General features: G+C 54.4%; 1 protein-coding gene across 4 annotated transcripts in view; it reads right to left on the minus strand.

Annotated features, from left to right (window-relative positions):
• Positions 1 to 638: 638 nt before the first annotated feature.
• The window catches only part of RGS6 (regulator of G protein signaling 6), a 474980-nt gene continuing 456805 nt past the window's right edge, over positions 639 to 18813 (minus strand). For 3 of the 4 annotated variants that reach the window (XM_084892988.1, XM_084892992.1, XM_084892983.1), the window contains one exon: positions 639 to 4642. In XM_084892988.1, the coding sequence (XP_084749114.1) occupies positions 4592 to 4642 (51 nt within the window). In that variant the 3' untranslated portion in view covers positions 639 to 4591. Of the gene's footprint in view, positions 4643 to 13574; positions 13642 to 18813 lie in introns of all 4 variants that reach the window. The other variant, XM_084892985.1, reaches the window with a different exon arrangement.

The raw sequence follows: 18813 nt of genomic DNA on the forward strand, positions 1-18813 counted from the left end.
CTCTGAGATCATTTCTACTTCTAGGAACAACATTTCTGCCACCGAAGCGAGCTGTTAGGGGCCAGCCTCATTGTTCATAGGGTTGTAGTACTGTGTGTGTGTGTGTATGTGTGTGTGTGTGTGTGTGTGTGTGTGTTTACTGTGTTCTCTTCCTCCTCTTGTCAGCCTGGTTTCCAGGCTCTTGAAGTCGCATTGCTTTGGTGTCAGAGGGAGAGGAGACTGTCACTCAGGAAACCAAGACTCTGAGTAAGGAGCACCGTCTATATGCAGCAGACTTTGACCTTCAGACTTTATTTAAGAGTGGCAGAGCTGTGTCTGGCCACAGATGCTGGGTTTTGTGGTTGAGCACAGCAAATGGGGCATAGAGACCTCCCAGCCAAGGAGACCCTGGTAGAGTCAGGGGCCTTAGCCTTCTGGTGCTATAACCTTCCCAGCCTCCCAGGATGAGTCCGGTCCCAGCATCCTGCAGTGAGTGAGTCCCCTTGCTCACAGGCTGTGCGTGCATGTGTGATGCAGGCAGGTGTTTAATGGGGCGGGGTGAGGAGCGGGGAGTGGGGAGCGGTGGTAGATTTTTGGGTACATTCTGCCCAATGAACCCCCAAACCAAGGAGCCACACAGAGTTCGCTGGACTATAGTGGGTTCAAGTAATTTATTTTTAGATTGTACCAGCATGTTTGGTTCTGGGGTCCAATCCCCAAATTCCAGAAAAATAAACTAATAAGAACTACATGCACTATGAGAAGGCCATTCCGACGTGTCCGTGATCATGCGGTGAGTGGGCAGAGAAGACGGACCAGGAGCCCTGGGCACAGAGCAGGGCCTCTCTCCCAGACAGCTGGCAGCTCCTGCCTCGGAGTCCTTGTCGGGGTTGGGAAGAGGGCCGAGGCTGGGTCATGTGGACCCTGTCCCTTTTCGGCCCTGGGCCTCTTATTGCTACATTTGCTACTTTGCTACTTTATGGCCCTTGGGTTGTGCCCAGGGAATGCCTATCATCGGGTGGTACTAAGAGTAGGCTGCTGGCGTTTGCTGTTGCCATGGTTACATGAGCACAGGCCTCTCTTCAGAGAGTCCCATGGTGAGTTATCAGGGATTCATTTGGCCATTATTGTACTGTGTCACACGTGGTCATTGCTACAGACTCAACTTGGCCAACCCCTTGGAAGCTGATGGCACATTATTCCCTGCACGCTGGGCTTCCCACCTCCTGGACTTTGCGGGAACACCTCCCCCAATACATCGTATAGGCCTGAACACCAACAGCCCTCAACCCTTTCCAGCTCCTGGAAAGGCTTCCTAGTGGTGGCTTTCGAAGTCCATGCATTTGGAGCACAACGGGAGGGGTGCATTTTAGGGAACACACCAACTTCCACAGCCAGCCAAGGGCCCGCTGGGTGGCAGGCTCCTGGGTCAGTGCCCCATTGGTGAGGTAGTTTGAACACACCAGCCATCCTGCCAGAGCATGTCCCCAGGTGCTCACTGGTCCAAGAAGCTACTCAGAGTGGTGAGCGTTCTCTCCTGGGTGCTGGCCTGTACCTGACCTTGGCGAAAGTGGGCCTGGAGCTTGGCCAGCAGACTGCACTGGTGGGCTGGGCCCCGCTGTGTTCCTGGGTCACAGCAATACCTTCCCAGCAGATCACAGCATCGCTTTCTAGAAAGACAGGAGTCCTCTTCCCACCCCAGAGAGTTCCTGCTGGATAGGGCAGGTGCTCTGACTGCTGCCAGGCATTTACATATGCCAACCTACAATTACTCTACCCTTATAGGTATTTCCCAGTGCCTAGTGTCTGTCCTGATGGTTGGGTGTTTGCTTTGAAGGCTGTCCTGATGCTTTGGCTGTGGAGCTGTCAACATGATGAGTTGGTGAGCACTCAGTGGGTAGGGTCCCGGCCCAAAGACTGTGCCCAGTCAGGGGAGCTAGGAAGCTTTGGGAGGCAGGGGAACATGCTTTGTTGCAGAACTGCCTTCAAAAGTCTAATCTGGTCTGAATTTTTGGCTGTGTAGACCAAGCCAATGAGAAACTGGCCAAGACCTGATTTCCCAAGTGTAGTTCCCTTCTTCTAAGGTCTGCATAGTAGACCTTGTACTGGCCATCTTGGGCAAAGCAACTCCATCCCACCCTTTATTACTAGACATGATCTAGAAGCACATGGTGGTGGTCATAGGACTGGGTATGCCTGGCTGGGAGGTGGGATGAAGGAATATTGCTCTGGGTGTGAATCCATCTGAAGTGCCCGTAACTCTATTGAGCCTGCTGGCTGGCCTTTGCCTCTAGATGTCCCCGGAGGTGTTAAAAAGCTTCCAGCCTGCTCCATCTCAAGGCTGGAGTCCACTTGGCTTTAGGCGGGCCCTTTGGGAGCCACTAGGGTAGGCCAAGTCTCATGCCAGTATCACTCAGCCATCCAGGGGCCAGGGAAGCCAGCCCTGCCCTATCTGCAGTCCTGCCCTGCCCACAGCCTTGCCTTGCCCACAGCCCTGCCCTGTCTGCAGCCCTGCCCTGTCTGCAGCCCTGGGGAAAAGCAGGAGGACCAGGCCTTGCCCTGGATAAGGGAGGGCACAGAGGCACCTGCTATTCTGGAACTGCCTTTGTCCACATACCCTGTGCCTTGGTGTCAGCACAGCCGGGGGCCCTTGACAGGGAGGAATTTCCTTTGGGTGATGTTGGGCACAGAGGAACTTAAGCTGCAGTTGGGCTCCATGTGAAAAGCAAGATAAGAAAAAAATGAAAGGAGGGCTCAAAAGGCCCCGGGGCATGGGACAGGGCTTCCTTTTAGTCATTATCTCTTATCTGCCAAGTGCCAAGCTCTGTGCTGAGGTCTCATGGAGTCTGGGTCTGTAACACCACCTTTGGAGACACTCTGAGGACTCAACACATGCCATCTAGTTTGTACCTCGAAGAGAGAGCAACTACTGCCAGTGGGGGAAATTGAGGCATGGTAGTCAGGAACCCACAGGGCATAACTCCAACCAAGACTCCTAATGCCCATGGTGGCCCCACTGTGAAGGCTGGTACTCTTGGGACAGGGCTGGGTAGAAACAGACATTTGACATAGCTGGGAGGGGGGTAGTGGTGGGGGTCAGAAAGATGGTTATGGGAGCCTCCAGGAGGCAGGGGCTGCAAACAAGCTCACATGCCTGTGACCACCAGCTGGTGAATTTGCCTACACGAGTAAAGAAATACCAGTGACCGCTTTTTTTGCTTCTATGTTTGCTGTTTATAACTCCCGAGGGAGATTTCCCACGTATGGCCAAAAATAGATCAAAGGAGGATGGTCACAGCAGGTGGGGGAGTGAGTGTGCGCGTTAAAAAAATACATTGCTTAATACTGCTCTGTTCCTAGGCCCATGGGAGTCCCATGATAATGACAACGATGAGAGCAATAGCTACCATTGGCTAAGCACCTACTATGTGTCAGGCACCTGACTCAGCGCTCTACATACATTACCTCGCAGCCAAGTGGGCAGATGAGCATTTTGACGCACACACGGAGGGAATACCGATGGATCTCTTGCAGGTTTTCACAGATGTTGCATTCTGCTGGCTTTTCCCCTCGATGACCGATGACCGGCGTTGTTTAATGGGTGCCTCTGTGGGCTGTCAGAGAACTACTGGCCTTGGTCCAGTCCCTCTGCAGCCAAGTCCCCTCCAGCTTCACACAGCACTGAGTCCAGCCTGGCAGGAGCCTGGCCACGCCCACCAGGAAGCCATAATCCCTGTGACCCAGCAGCACCCCTGCTGGGAGCTCTCCCAGCTTCCACTGGGGCTGCTGCCGGGAGGATCCCAAGGGCCCCTGAGTCCCTGGCCATGTTTATTTTGAGTAAAACACGAGGGAAGAAACCAAGGAAAATGGGCGAAAACCATAAATTATGAAACCACACATGTTTAAAGAGATGGTCGGAATCTGTAAAGCCGCACGCTCTTCCACCTGTGCTGGTGCTTCTTGCACTGGACCCGTGTGACGGCCTCCAGGACCCAAAGGCGGCCAGCGTGCCTGCGGACGCCTCTGCAGAAGGTGGCCTCCGGGGCCTGCTCCGTGCTGACGACGTGACTGGGACGTGTCGCATGAGGGTGGGTGGCCACAAAGACGGGGGAGGCGGGAGGCGGTGGGGATGCAGTGGCTACAGCTGTGGTGGGTGCTGTGGGTGCACCAGAGAGACAGTGGGGACGGGATGTAACACAGGGTGTGGGCAGGGCCAGCTGGTTCTTCTTGCCTTGGCCGGATGGCATGATCCCCAGGCAGAGGGACGAGTGACGATAGAAGAATATATCTCAAGTGACAGTCACCACACCCCATAAGAAGGTCTCCCCTGAACGAGTGAGGGACAAGGGCCTCCTAGAGAGTGGGGTGTCGCGCACAGCTGTACAAGGATGGAGGGTTGTAAACAGGGGCCTCTACCGGGCCAACCCCACGTTCTGTGAACTTTCTCTCAGGTCCTCCCGTTCCCCCACAGCGTCTCCCCGCGGCCGCCCTTCATGGCCCTCGCTCTCTGTCACAGTGACCAAGTCTCCCCGCAAGGACACTCTGTCCGTGGATGTGGAGCGCTGCCTCCTGCCCCCGTGGTCCTCGGGCCCGGGCCCTGCGGCTGGAACCGTCAGGAGGACTGCATCAGGCCGGTGAGGCGCTTGCCCGCCAGTGACTTTCCCTGCAGAGACAGGCGACAGAGAGGCACACACAGGTGCACACACACACACACACACACACACACACACACACAGGGACAGAGACAGAGAGCCAGACAGGTGAGTTAATTGTTGCATGAGCCATGTTGGCCAAAGGACTTCGCGAACAGACCCCCTCTGATCTCTGGTTTTGGGGGCCTGCACTGCAGACAGTTGGAGCAACCGGGAGTCTGGGCAGGTTAGGGAGGGAGGCAGGGTGTGCTGCTGGCACTCTTTTTGAGGTGTGGGAGTTCTACTTATCCCAAACCAGGCATTTCAGCTCTAAGTCGAGCGTCTCTCAATGCCCGTGGGCTGACCCTGAACTTGATTTTATTTAAGCGAGCAAGAACAAGATAGATGGCTTGGGGAGTGGCCGGATCAGGGAGAGTGGGCTGACCCACATAGATGGCGGCTAAGCATCTGGGTGACTGGAAACTAAAGAATGAACTAGCAGTCTTAGTAATGCAGAGGGCCTAGGAAGCCTGTTTGAAACGCAGGAGAGGCACACAGGCTCTGGGTCCTCTTGATGACCCAGCTCTGGACGATGAGAGTGGCATTCGGTCACGGCTCGGAGAACAGGTGACCACGTGCCACCGTGGGCCTCGGACAGTGCGCTCCTGCCACCTCCTATATTCTTGGCTCCCTCTCTGCAGTGCCCAGGGCCTCACATCAGGAGTGCCACATGCCCTTCCTTCCCTAACAACCGATGGAGCAGCTCTTCCTGGAAAGTAAGACAAGGAACCGGACTGTGAAGCTGGGTACATGAGACACTGAGAGCCTGAGAGAGGCCCATTGCTCACACGCCTGTGTCCAGTTCCCACTCGCCTCCTCAGAAATCCATAGCATTGGACAGGGGCCTGGATGAGAGTGTGGCTGGTTCCAGGCTGATGGATCATCCTGTCTGAGAAAACACTCAGAACCCATCCTGTTATTGGCAGGGTCAGTGACACCATTGCCATCCGCCAAGGGCAGCACACGATGGCTCGTCAGCACGGCAGCCGAGTTTGCAAGGGCCAGCAGTTCCTCATGGTCATTTCCAAGTGGAGTACGAGGGCTCGGCTTGTTTGCTGGGCTTGGCTGCGTGTAAGCTGGATGTAATTAAAAAAATTGATCAGGCCCGTGAAGCCCGGTGGAGTACTCAATAAACCTTCTGATTGACAAATTGATGGATAATGGGCATATCTAACCATTGAACAGCATCGGTTGTGAATACTGGACACAGGACCACGTGTCACCTGGCCCAGCGCTCTACAGAGGGACACGGCAGTGTGACTTTGAGGGCATGGATGGGCACTCGATCCGGAATTGGCACTGCCCTCAGGGGCTATCCGAAAGTGTGCTCTTCCTCCTGCTCTCCTCCTCCTTTCTCTCACCATCATCACTTTCACTCCTCATTTTCTTTTAAAAAATAAATTTTTATTGATTTCAGAGAGAAAGGAAGAAGAGTTAGAAATATCAATGATGAGAATCATCGATCAGCTGCCTCCTGCATGCCTCCAACCCAGTCACATGTCCTGACTGGGAATCCAACCCAGGGCCCTTCAGTTATGCTCTATCCATGAGGCAAACGGGCTAGGTCTTTGACTCCTCATTTTCACTAGTAAGACAAACTTCTCGTTTTTGCTCCTCTTAAAATGCACACACACACACACATGCACACCATCTCCCCATCAGCAACCTTATCTATTCAGATCTTCAGATACACCGAACTTCGCCTGCAGCAGGATACATTTATACTAGGCTAAGGATTTTTAAATCAGATTTTTTTTAAATCCTAGAGGGTTACGATGCCAGTCTTTGCAAATCACCAAAAGCAGGCGGCTATGCCTCTGTGCAGAGTGGGTCAGGTTCAGCTCGAGCTGGCGGAAGGCAGAGCAGGCCTTCAAGGCCCCCGGCCCTGGATGCTGAGGCACACTCAGCCGCACTCTCCTTCACTGCCCTTTCTTAGATGGAGCTCCAGGCATTTGTCATTCAGTGGGTACACCTGGGATTGTGCCTTCTCAAAACAGGCCTGAAGGCAGAAAGCATGGTGTGTGTGCATGTGTGCCTGTGTTCGTGTGTGTGTGTGTGTGTGTGTGTGTGTGTGCGTGTGTGTGTGTGTGTGTGTTCCTCTCTGGGGAAATGTGGGGCTGATGAGTCTGGGGACCCTGTGGTCTGAGAGTTCTAACAAACCTCCCCCACCCCGTTGACCCATGTCCATCCCTGCTCCTATGAGAGGCACCAAGGAATTTTGCTTTCTTCCTTATCACTGCGGTAACCACCCACCAGATACCGGCTCCCCCTGCTTCCATCCCTCCTCCACCAGGGTCACAAATGACACAGTATGTCCCCAGATACATATGTTCCAGTTTTGTCATACACAGCATTCGGGCCCCTGATTTAGTGGGCAGACCTGAGGGGGGGGGGGGGGGGAAATCACTAAAGCTTCTCCATCACAGTCTGTGTCCAGTGCTATGCTAAAAGCCCAGAGACAAAGAAGGTGAGCTACCAGGCATCCAAACCCTCATTACAGCGGCTTCCTCATTATGAGGTCATTTTGGCTGGAGAGAGGGGTCTGCGGGTAGAGGGAGGTTGGAGACTCTATTTCTGGAGGACTGTGTGGCTGTCCATTTGTTTCAGCTGAATTTGACCCTGAGGCCCCCCATCCTCCATATCTCTCAGCTCTATGGAGTGGGCTGGGCTGGGCTTGGAGGCTCTAATTAATCTCTTCCTGCCTCCATCCTGGGGCTCAGGCGCACGGCTGTGACTCCAAGGACCTGTGGCCAGCCCATCAATCCTGCCCCCGCCTTCCCCTCGGCTGCTTCTATTTCTCCCGGCGTCAGGGGCAGGGGGTGCAGCTGACCAGCCTGGAGAACACGCAATCCTAGTGGTGCTCTCTGGCATTTCTCTCTCCCTCTCCCCACTCCTGCGCGTAGGCATTTGCCAAATGCCAGTTGCTGCTAAAGGAGGTCAGGAGGGTTTGGGTTGGCTGCCGGGGGCAGGCGGGGGGGAAAGAAGGGGGGAGATGCAGCTCAGCCCAGCTGCCATCTGTCTTCTACGCGGTGACCTCCCGGGTGAGGCTGGAAGGTGGTTACTCATGCAGGACGCAGGCAGGCCTGGATGCCTGGCCTTGGGCTTCGGGGAAGAAATCCTGCAATCACTCTGGCTCAGCCTTCTGAAGTGCTGAGATCCCTGTAGTTCCCGGGGATCAAAGTGAAATCTGATGCAGAGGCTACCTGTGTTCAGAGAGGAGCTGATTCAAGCTGGATGCGGCTTGGGGTGGGGTGGGTGGGTGGTGGTGGCTTGCTGCTCTGCCCAGAGAGAGAGAGGAGGGCCCCCCCCCCCCAATTTTCTCCAGGGCTCCTCTTTCTCCCCCCAGTTTGGGCGTTTCTATAGGAAGCACTTAGGAGGGGAGCAGGGATCCTGCCTCTGCTTGCCACGGAGCAGAGTTTCGGGGTCTGAATGTGATGTTCCTCAGAGCCGGTCAGCTGGGAGCGGACGATGGTGCCAGGAAACGGCAGCCAGCTCCGGCTGAGGCCTTGGCAGCTGAGTGCAGCAGCTGAAGGTGGTGGGAAAGGCTATTAGCAGCAGCCTTTGTCCGAGTGGGAACACATACAGTGATTGAGGACGGAGCCTCGGAAGGTACATTCCAGAGACATCAAAGCTTTGCATACGGACAAAGCGCTTTTCACCTTCGCGACCTTCGTTAAAGTTTAATCCGATGGGATTTGGGATCCTTCAGTTTCACCGGCCACAGGCTCACAAGCACCCACAGGTCCAGTCCCCACCCCTGGCTCTGTGGCCATCTTGCCAGCTAAAAGCCTGCAAGAAGGTGCTCACGAAACCCTTTGTTTCTGAAAGGAAAGGCACAGAAGGAATGGCTCCCTTCTGGGCAGTGCTTTAAGGAAAATGGACATGCGGATGGGCATGCTGTGGCTCTGGGCATCGCACCTGCAGATGTAATCAACCAACATGCACGATCCCGCTTACCAAGACCCGTCGTCACTTACCTGGGAGACGGATGCTATACTCTCTGGCTGGGCAAAGGGCTGTGGCGCAGAGAGTAGCCCCGGGGTCAGAGGGCGTATTGGGGGCAGCAGGGCCAAGCGCCAGGGGCTCGGGCAGGACCCTTCTTAACGCTAAGGTGGGTAAAGACCTCAGAGCTGCCGATGAGATTCTCTTGCTGATTTGCCCAGATGACCTCAGACCAAAGTTACAGATCTAGGCCCACCGGGTCTACGTCCACTCTGGGGGAGGGACAACATTGACGGGAGTGGGGCCTGAGGGAAGTTTCTGGGGGGATGGGGTATAGGTTACAGATGTGCTCACGTTGCTATATGTAGTTATAATTCAAAAGAAAACAAATTAGAAAGACATCCCAGTTATCACATTTTGCTTTGAAATCCCCCCTCCTTACTTTTTTCAGTTGCTGTCCCAGTGGCATTTTAGCGATATTCAATACTTTTTCCCCTCACTCCGCCCCCCCCCCCCCGCCCCCCTAGAATAGGAGAGAGCCAGGTTCTCCAGTTCAGGGAACTAGAAGTTGCAACCGAAGGCATACAGCACACTGTTTCTAGTCCCCATTGATTCAAACTGGTCACCTTGTTGGAACACACAGGCGTTTTCATCTTTGCTAATGAAAAATGGTGTTTTGCTGAACAGGGCTCACCAAGTGACCTTGGCAGACAAGGAGTGGGAGGCCCCAGAGCTGAGCTGTCCTCCCAAGGAGGCTGAAGGTCACCCAGGAGGAGGGGACGCTCAGGTTTATAACTGATGAGTGTGTGCGCAGTCACAGCGCGCGGGGGGGGGGGGGGGGGGGGAGAGCTTGCTGAGAGGAGCAGCCAGGAGCCTAAGAGCCAGGGGGACAGGTAGAGCCCTGGCTTGGGTGTGGCAGGAGGGGGGAAGCCGAGGACCTGCCTGACGTCATCGGTGACTTTCCTGGAGGTTGGTGCCCCTGGCACCCCTTTTCCACTGAGCAAAGCGAAATAATCATTTCAAAAGGGCGTATGAGGAATTCTGTGGCAAATCCTTTCCTGATGATGTTTAAATCGGGGAAAGATTTGCTTGGGATAGTTCAGAGGTCTGAGCAACCCTGGCAGGGGATGGTAGAGAAATCCATACTTAACACAGAAGAGTTTCAAAAAAACTTTTCACCTCTTGATCGCTTGTCACCCTCTATTGAACTCTGTGAGGCAAGGGGGGCAGATGAAACTGGAAAATAAGGCTATGGTACAAGCCAAAGATCGCCCCCTGCTGACCCAGCAGGGCGAGCGGCGTGGGAGGAGGCGAGACTGCCTCTGGCCGCCCCTCCACAGCTGTGGGGGCAGGAGCCCCGCAGCCACATCCACTCCCGACCCGTGTTCTTCCCGGGCCCTCACCACGCTTTCTGATCTCTCTCAGCAGCTAACGGGGATTTTATTTGCTTTTAAAATATTCTCTTTACTTGACTTTTACAAAGTGAGATACCACAAACATAAAACAACCACCCAATTAAAAAAAAAAAAATCAAGAGTAGGTGAAAATTTAATTAATTTTTAAAAGTTCACTGGCTGCAGAATTAACCTACGTTTGTATACATTTGAACCTGTTTAAAAAAATAAGGACTATGATTAAAATAAAATGACAGATTCATAACAACCCACGGTCTTAGGTATAGAATAGTGATTGTAAACAATCAAGTTTGGCCCCATAAACAAGCAGGTTTTTCCATTCTGTGGAACCTGCCAGCAATCGCGTCTTCTAAAAGCAATTCTCACAAAATGTCACTGGGACCAGGGCAGGTTCAGGCACCTGATGCTAGCCTGCATGGTCAGTGCTTTTTATTCCTTCGAAAAATTTTAATTTAGAAAAGGTGAGCTGCCAGCCCTCCCATCTGAACTAAATTTGAAAGGACCAGCCTGTCCCCTGGTCTCCCAGGGATACTCTCTGTGAAATTTAAAAAATATATATATTTTGTTGATTTTTTATAGAGAGGAAGGGAGAGGGATAGAGAGCTAGAAACATCGATGAGAGAGGAACATTGACCAGCTGCCTCCTGCACCCCCCCCACAGGGGATGTGCCCACAACCAAGGTACATGCCCTTGACCGAAATCGAACCTGGGACCTTTCAGTCCGAAGGCTGACGCTCTATCCACTGAACCAAACAGATTTTGGCTCTCTGTGAATTTCTTATTCCAGCTCCATGCGGGGCACTGATACCCCATGGACCCTCCCTTCTCAAGTGGCCTCCTCTTCAGCTCGCCCAGACCTTGGTGGTGGCGGGTGGGGGTGGTCTCATTCATGGGGACACAGGTGGGCTGTGAGGACAGCTACTGACAGTCACCATTGGTTGAGCGTTGAGCAGCTATTAAGTGTCAAGCACTCCGGACATTTCGGACACCTGTGCTAATGCCCACACCGGCCTTGCCACATGGATATTACATTACCGCCCACTGGACAGATGAGGCCACAGGCTCAGCTAGAGCTTCAGCCGCGTTCCTCAGAGCTGGTCAGAGGCAGGGCTGAGTGGGCCGGCCTTCACAACCCACAGGCCTTCTATTTGTAGTTGCCATCACTCTCAGAAAGGAGGCAGATGGCAGTGCTCAGGGAGCAAGGACTCCTCCGTGCCCACCCACACTACACCAGTGGTGGCTGCTGCACAGCCAGGAGAGTCACCATTTTGTACTTGTGGCCTGTGCTGTTGGTGCCAGTGCCTCTGGGATGGCCACAGCAAGTGTTCCAGGGAGGAGAGAAGCAGATGCAATGTTTACCTCTCTCAGGAGGGGCAGCCAGAGCTGCCTCACTCCAATGAGGACCCAGTGCCTACATTGGGGTGTCCTGGTTGGTTGGAGCATCATCCGGTACCCCAAAAGGTCGTGGGTTCTATGTCCAGTTAGGGCACATACTCAGGTTGTGGTTTGATCCCTGGTTGGGATGCACATGAGAGGCAACTGATTGATGTTTCTCTCTCTCTCTCTCTCTCTCTCTCTCTCTCTCTCTCTCTCTCTCTCTCTCTCTCTCTCTCCCCCATCCCTAACCCCTCTTCTCTCTCCTTCTCTCCCCTTCTCTCTTGTTCTCGTCCTTCCTCTCATATTACAAGTCATTGAAAACATATCCTCATGTGATAAGACAAAAACAAAAAACAAAGCTTGAGCTCTTCAGCAAAATTAAATGTGAAAGTAAGAAACCAGGGTGTCCAAGCCAGGCTGGAGAAGTCCTCCCTGGGTGTCGTTCCTGGCATCTCTGCCTCCCGCCCCCCATCACTCTCACCCCTGACAGGGCTCTTTGCACAGGCCAGCCTCTGCCTGCTAGTTCTGGTGGGCGGTGAGAGACCTTCCTCATGGCCTCCAGCAGTGCAGGGACAGATCTGGAACCAGGAGGGCATGCCAGGCGTGCCAAGCCTCAGCAGCTGTGCCCTACACCGGTGGCACCGTGCCCAGGCCCAGATGCCCGGGCCTCCTTTCCAAGCTGTGCGTTGTTCCCACTTTCCTGTTGCTGCTTCTCGTGGTGCGGGAGAAACGGCCCCTTGTTGCTGCCGGATCTCTAGCTCCTGCCTCTAGTTCTGACTGAGCGGGCAGGTGCTCAGCTCACAGGAAGTCCTTGGACTCAGGAGAAGTGGAGCGGAGGCGGGCAGTCCCCTCACCGGCGCCCTCAGGAGCCTGCCTTCCCCTAGCCTGTGCAGTGCCTGCCTCGCCCTCTCTTCCTCCGCACATGTACTTTGCATCTCGGCCCCGGTTCACTCCAAATTAGGCAAAGGTCAAATCGCGCAAGGAAACAGGGACTTTTTGTTGCTATTGGCAACAACTCGATGCTACTTTTTTCCAATGAGGAAGTTCAAGTGATCCCTGACTATGGATGGGGGGAGGAGGAAGCGGGGAGAGTGCGGCTGGAGTTTAGTGGAGGAGGCAGCAGGAGGAATCACTTGCTCGGCCGTGTGTGATTCTCCAGAGGACCATGAGGACTCTAACTCCACCCTCCCCGGGGCACCTCTCATCTCCTGCAGACACATCCACCCAAATCATGTCCACTGGTTGGGTCCTTGGCCAAGGCGAGCACCGGAGGCACAGGCAGTCAACATGCTGGCCGCCCCACAACACCCCCCTTCCTCTCCCCAAAGCACCATCTTTCCATGAACGTCCACGTCCCCCTGGACACCTATGCAAAGAGGGCCGGCTCACCTCTCCTTCCTCCCTGCCACCCAGAATGCAGTCCGGCAGCCTGTGTCAGACATGTATTTCCAACTGAAAGGGTGCAGCAGGGGGCAGGTCAAGCAGCATTTTTCAGGAGATCTCTGGAGAGAGACTTGGCTGAGGGAATTTCTAGCCACAGGGAGCCCTCCTGCTTCCCTACAGACCCTTTGCCCTTGTCGCTGTGGCACTGGGGGACAGGGGGTGGGTGGCTGTCCAGGCTTCTCCCCTGTGGAGGGGCAGGCCCACCCGCCTTCCTCCAATTAGAACCAGCGCTGTAGCACGTGGTTGCCAGGTTCCTGCCGGACTTGGCTGTGGGCCAGGGCGGGTAGGGAAGCTGTGACAGGGCCAGGGCGGGTAGGGAAGCTGTGACAGTTGTGGAGGCCGTATGTGGGCGGGGAAGCTTAAGGATGCTGCTGTGGGCTCAGAAGCATCTTCAAAGGTGGTGGGCATGTCTGTCTTGTCCTGCATGGGGTCCAGGAGGAGCGAGTTCAAGGATCAACACCTAAAGGGGCATTGCCTCTGGGACAAGGGACTCAGCATCCTTCCGGGACCCTCAGCTGCTGGTGGAAAATACTATGGGTGCCTAAAAAACGGGCAGGAAAAAATCAGACACCCAGCAATGGGTGCCGCCGACTGTCCACGGAGCGAGGGTGAGGAAGCAGGAGGGGTGGCCGGGACAAACAGAGTCACCTCTTCGGACTCCCGCAGCACCTTCCGTGCAGGAGGTCCAAGAGGAGGTTAGAGAGTGCGCACGCCGGGGTCACTCACCCGCTGCTGGAAGGAAGCCGCCTCGGGGGTGAAACGCAGCGGCCATTCTGACTCTGCGCCAGCAGCACTGGGCAAGTGTGTGTTTAGGAAGGGAAGTGAAGAATCACTTATCCAGCTGCAACCAGGAAGACCTGCGGCTGTGGGGGAGTCCCGGCCCAGGCAGCGCACACGGCAGCGGCGGGCATGCGGTCGGCGGTGGGTGGTCATGCACAGGCGACATGCAGGTCTGCAGCGTATGTCACACACACACCATACACTGCACATGGAGGCGCCTCCGAGGCAGGCAGCACAGGCACCATGGATGCAGCTGTCACATGCCCATGCCGCGTACATAAGCATCTCATGCAAGGTGCCCGATGGGCTGTCAAGCTTAACATCAGGCCCGTACGATGCCAGTCTTCGACACACACTGCGGACGGATAGCATTTATTTCCTTTAAGGCACATGTAGAAAACCTGAATTCCCCCCAGGAAGGGGCCATTTGTGTCGTGGAAATGGCCTCTCGGCTTCTGTGTCTGTCAATCCTACGAGCAGGAGGAGGGCACTCCAGGGTCTGGTTCACTGGGATTTCAAGGCATCCTGTCACCGGGGCCTGATGCCTCCCATAGCCCCACCTTGTAGGACGCGGGTAAGAAACAGGCGCCTCTGTCCGCCTGGCGGATGGAGCACGTGGGCTTGGGGAGGCTGCTTGGCTCAGGGCGGCCGCAGGCGGGCAGTGAGCTGGGAGGAGATGGCCTCTGGGAACAAGGGGCCTCCTGGGTGCCCAGCGCTACACCTGGAGGCTGGATTTCATGCTCCTGTGCCTGACCTGGGTCTTGGGGCCCTGCGCCTCAGTAGGGCGGCCGTGCCAGATCCTGACAATGTATGCGACTTGCCCAGTGGCTCTCCACACAGCTCCCAGGAGGGACTTAGGGGACCCTGGGAATTGGCCACAGGGCTGAGGTTGGCCTGCTGGCACCACAGTCCCTCCATTCCCCGGGGAAGCAGAGAGCGGCTCTCTGGGTCAGCATTACAAATAAGCCCACAAAAATAGCTCGTGCTTATTGAGCGGTGCACGGAGCTGCTCGCTGTAATAAACGAATGTGCTTGGCACGCATTGGCATAGATGAGATACCCACTGCCCATCTTTAACTACAAAGTAAACACGATGACACCTACCTCGCAGAATATTGTTGGGGATTAAACAAGGTCCTAAGAGCTAAGCATGGGCTGCAGGTGATCATAATAATGAAAATAATAATATAAGGAACTATGTCTGAGCACACGCACTACAAACACTGTGCTAAGCACCTCCTGTATTTCCACCACCTAATCATTTCCTTGTCTCTCTTCTTTATGGAGGAGGGAACTGAGCCACCTTGGTCACCAAGCTGAGTGGTAGGGCCGGAGTAGAACCAGAGTCCCCCTCCAGCCAAGCCCAGCATGATACCAATGCCCACAGTATATAACACGACGATCCCCCAAGAAATGGAAGCCACTCCTCAGTTAAAGCCAACCGCCACTCGGTGCAGTGTGCTTCCTTACACCCACCGGGCAGCTGGGCGACCCTCAGGGTCTTACTCCCGCATCAGGTGGAGGGATAGGGTGCAACTGGGGCTTCCGTCTCAAACGAGCCCACTTCTCTCCCTTCTGGTGGGCATGGAAGGGATGCTGTGTCCCATGGGCAAAGCCAGCAGGTCACCTGCAGTCGGGGTGAGAAGCCGATGGGGGGATATTGCTGCCAGGTTTTGGACAGCATTAACCCCGGCTGGTTGGTGGTGCTCAGTCACCCCACGTGGCTGGCTACTGACAGGTTCAGGCCAGGCGGGACGGCTCAGGCCAGGCAGCCGCGAGGGGCCAATGGGAGCCTCTCCAAACACACACCTGCCAGGGCGAGAGGCACCTCGCTGTGCGTCAGCGTGTGTCCTGGCAGGAGGGAGAGGAAGGGGCCCATCACCCAACCTGAGCAAAGCACCCCATTACCCTACCTGCACCCTTTCCTGGTGACCCTTCCCAGAATGCCTAGACCCTTCCCAGTAGGTCTAGAAACAGCAGCAAAGTTCAGATTGAGGGCTCGCACAGGGTGGGTTCTGCAGCCGTGTCATTACCAAGGAAACCTCGCAGCAGGACCGCTGGACGGTGATGGCTCACAGACCTAACGACAGACTCCTGTCCACCTTTAGAATTACGCCCAGCCTGGCGCGGCCTGTGTCCTCCAGGCGCGAGGACCCATCAGAAGGTCCCACGGGGCTGCTGCAGTGTTGCTGCCGGTGACACCGGTGGGCTGAGGTTTCCACTGGCTGCTCCATCGCCATTTCCCAAGGTGATCAGTGCAGAGGCAAGGCCGGGTTCTGGAGCCCCGCCCGATGGGGATTAGCCGCACCGTGCTCTTGGTGCAGAAGAGGAGGGTCTCCAGCCTTGTGGGAAAGTATGGGTGTCCCCTGCTCCCCATTTCTCTCTCGCTGCCTCTTCTGTCAAGGCACCAGTCGTGCCTCACCTAGTTTTAAAGAAGCATCGGAGACCATAGAGTAACAATCTATCCTGGGTTTGCTTTAGTTTTAAAAAATGTGCTATTAAAACTCCACTACTTTACCCAGATCGTCATGTTTAATGAGAGGCCTCAAAGAATTTGAAAGCAAAAGATGAGGCGAGGAAGGAGCCATAAGCCATAATCACCATGACGATTCAGTCCCGAGAGGAGCTAAAGCAGCCCTGGCGCAGCCAGGGACAGGGAGAGCCTTTGAAAGGGGCTGGTCCTCGGAGGCGGGAGAGAGCCTTTCCTTCCCCTGCGCTGGCTGAGGAGGAGCCTCTGGGCAGGGCCAGGGGAGGACCGGGAGGCAGTGTCCCCTTGGTCTGGGGCCTTGGGGCACGTTCTGCCTCTGGCCAGGCAGAGAGGCTTTCCGTGGCAACTTGCTCACCTAAAATGTGCAACTGGCTTTATCATCTGTTCTGCTTTCAACAAAATACCTCTTCTGAGTAGGAAGAGTGGCAGGCCAAGCTTTCTCCAATGCTGAGCCAGGGTGCCCTCTGTGCATGCCCACCCAGTTGTGCTCCGCCTGCCTGACTGCCCTTGGCCACTCAGCCTCCCTGCGCCAGTGGACGCCCGTGCCCTCTGCTCACTGACCTCCCGGGGGCATCCAGGGACGAGGCAAGCCCTGTGCCCAGGGCTCAGCTGTAGCAGCAATTGCCTTGAAAAACAAACAACCCTGCAAACAAAAGCCTCCAGAAGGCAAGGGTGACATGGGGAGGGCAGCAGTCCCACTTCCGGAGAGCTGTCCTTGCTCTCGGGGTGTCGCCATCTGGCGTTTTCACCCTCAAGGCAGAGGCTGACCTGACTCCTGGATCTCTCTCCTCCAGTCGCAGCAAACTCCCTCCATAGGATCCATTCTTCTCTTCCGCGGCTTATTCATAAACCACAGAACAAAATGCGGCAGGACCACTGGACAGACACTGCATCGGAGGACTCCAGATGGAAGAGATGATGGAACCTACGCTGCAGCACCGTGGCCATTCCGCTGGAGTGTTTCCAGGGAGCTCACTGTTCCCTGAGCTGCACGTTCCATTGCCGGGAAGTTGCTACTGTTAGACTACGCTGCAGGAGAGTGGCCCTCCCCATATCTTTTCCCCGTTTGTTCTAGCTTTGTCTGAAACGATCCAGAAATGTCCACTCACTCTGGAAGACAAATAGGTATGTCTCACAGTGGTCATCAAGTCTCTTTAGGGGCTAAACATCTTTTCTACTTTCACTCTCAGCTGACCTGGCTTCCAGAAGCCCCAGTTGTCCCTTCTGAACTTCTCTAGATTGTTAAAGATCTTGATAAAATGTGGGGGCTGAGAACCCAGACTCAACACGGTCTAGAGCAGCACAGAGGGCAGTGAGTCGCTTCTGTCTGCTGACCATGCCCCCATGCCCCATTTGTCACTGCAACCTGAAGTTGTTTTTTTAAAAAATGGCTGCATCCTGCTTTGGCTTACCTTAAGCATGCAGTCAACTACAACCCCAAAATTTCCTTTTTGACTTGACTTTCAGTGAAAAATTCAAATGCCATCCTTTAGCCATGAATTCTTTTTTTTTTTTTTTTTAACATAAATTTTATCTGGCTAAATTTTATCTAGTTGTTTCTGACTCATTAACCCACCTGAGGGAGATACTTTTCAAATATAATTTCATTATCTACCAAATGAGCAAAACCTTCTAGGTTTGGGTCTTTGAATAGGATTGGCATGTATGTCTCTTCATTCAAGTCATCAAAAAGGACATTGGCTGGACCCTTGTGGCTGCAACAGAAGTTATCTTTCCTGTTAATATAAATCTTCTAGAGGCCTGGTGCACAAAATTAGTGCATAGGTAGGGTCCCTAGGCCTGGCTGGCAATCGGGGCTGATAGGTCCTTCTGGCCACTGGCTGGGGCCTCCCTTCATTCTCTGCCACCCCCTGGTGATCAGCGCATGTCATACCAAGCGATCAGTCTCCTGGTTGAACTTCTGTGGGGACAATTTGCATATTAGGCTTTTATATATATACTAGAGGCCCGATACACGAAATTTGTGCAAAGGGCTTGGCCCTCACAATCATGGCAGCTTGACTTGGCCTTTATAGCCCTGGCTTCATCCAGAAGGTCATCCAGAAGGACGTCTGGTCTAATTTGCATATTATGCTTTTTATAGATGGATGGCTTTACCCTCTTACCAGCCATTGAGACACTGGGATATATTGTTTTACCTACTTATGGGCCAACACAGGGGGAGTAGAGGTGAGGGGAGAGGGACATAAATGGACATTATTTTCAACCTCAGTGAACTAATGGCAGGTCACAAATAGTTTCTGGAGGAGAGGATGTCATTATGTTAGTCATCCTTCTATAGTAAGCCGGGCTGATGGGAGGGTGTGGGGAGTTCCTGCCAGATATCACACCGGCCAGCCCATCCCTGCTTGGGGCTGTGGTGCCATTGCTCAGGCCAAAGTGATTTGACTGTCACTCAGGGCCATGGAGAAACCGCTGCCATTTGGCCTCTGCCACAGCAATACAGTCCCAACCCTGTCCCCCTTCCTATCCACCCTGCAACCGCTGAACAAACACCCAAGTGCCTTTCTCTCATTGGCCTTGGGGGAACCTCACTAGACGGAAAACTCATTGTCCCACTTGCCATTCTGCTTCATAGCAACGTTTTACAGATCGTTCCTGTGTACGGATTTGTATCTGCCCCCCTTCCAGAATGCCATGTTCCCCAAACTCCATTACAACCAGTTTGCTGCTTAA

The sequence above is a fragment of the Pipistrellus hanaki genome, assembly GCF_964339955.1.
Source record: "Pipistrellus hanaki genome assembly, chromosome: 1".
Lineage (NCBI taxonomy): Eukaryota > Metazoa > Chordata > Mammalia > Chiroptera > Vespertilionidae > Pipistrellus > Pipistrellus hanaki.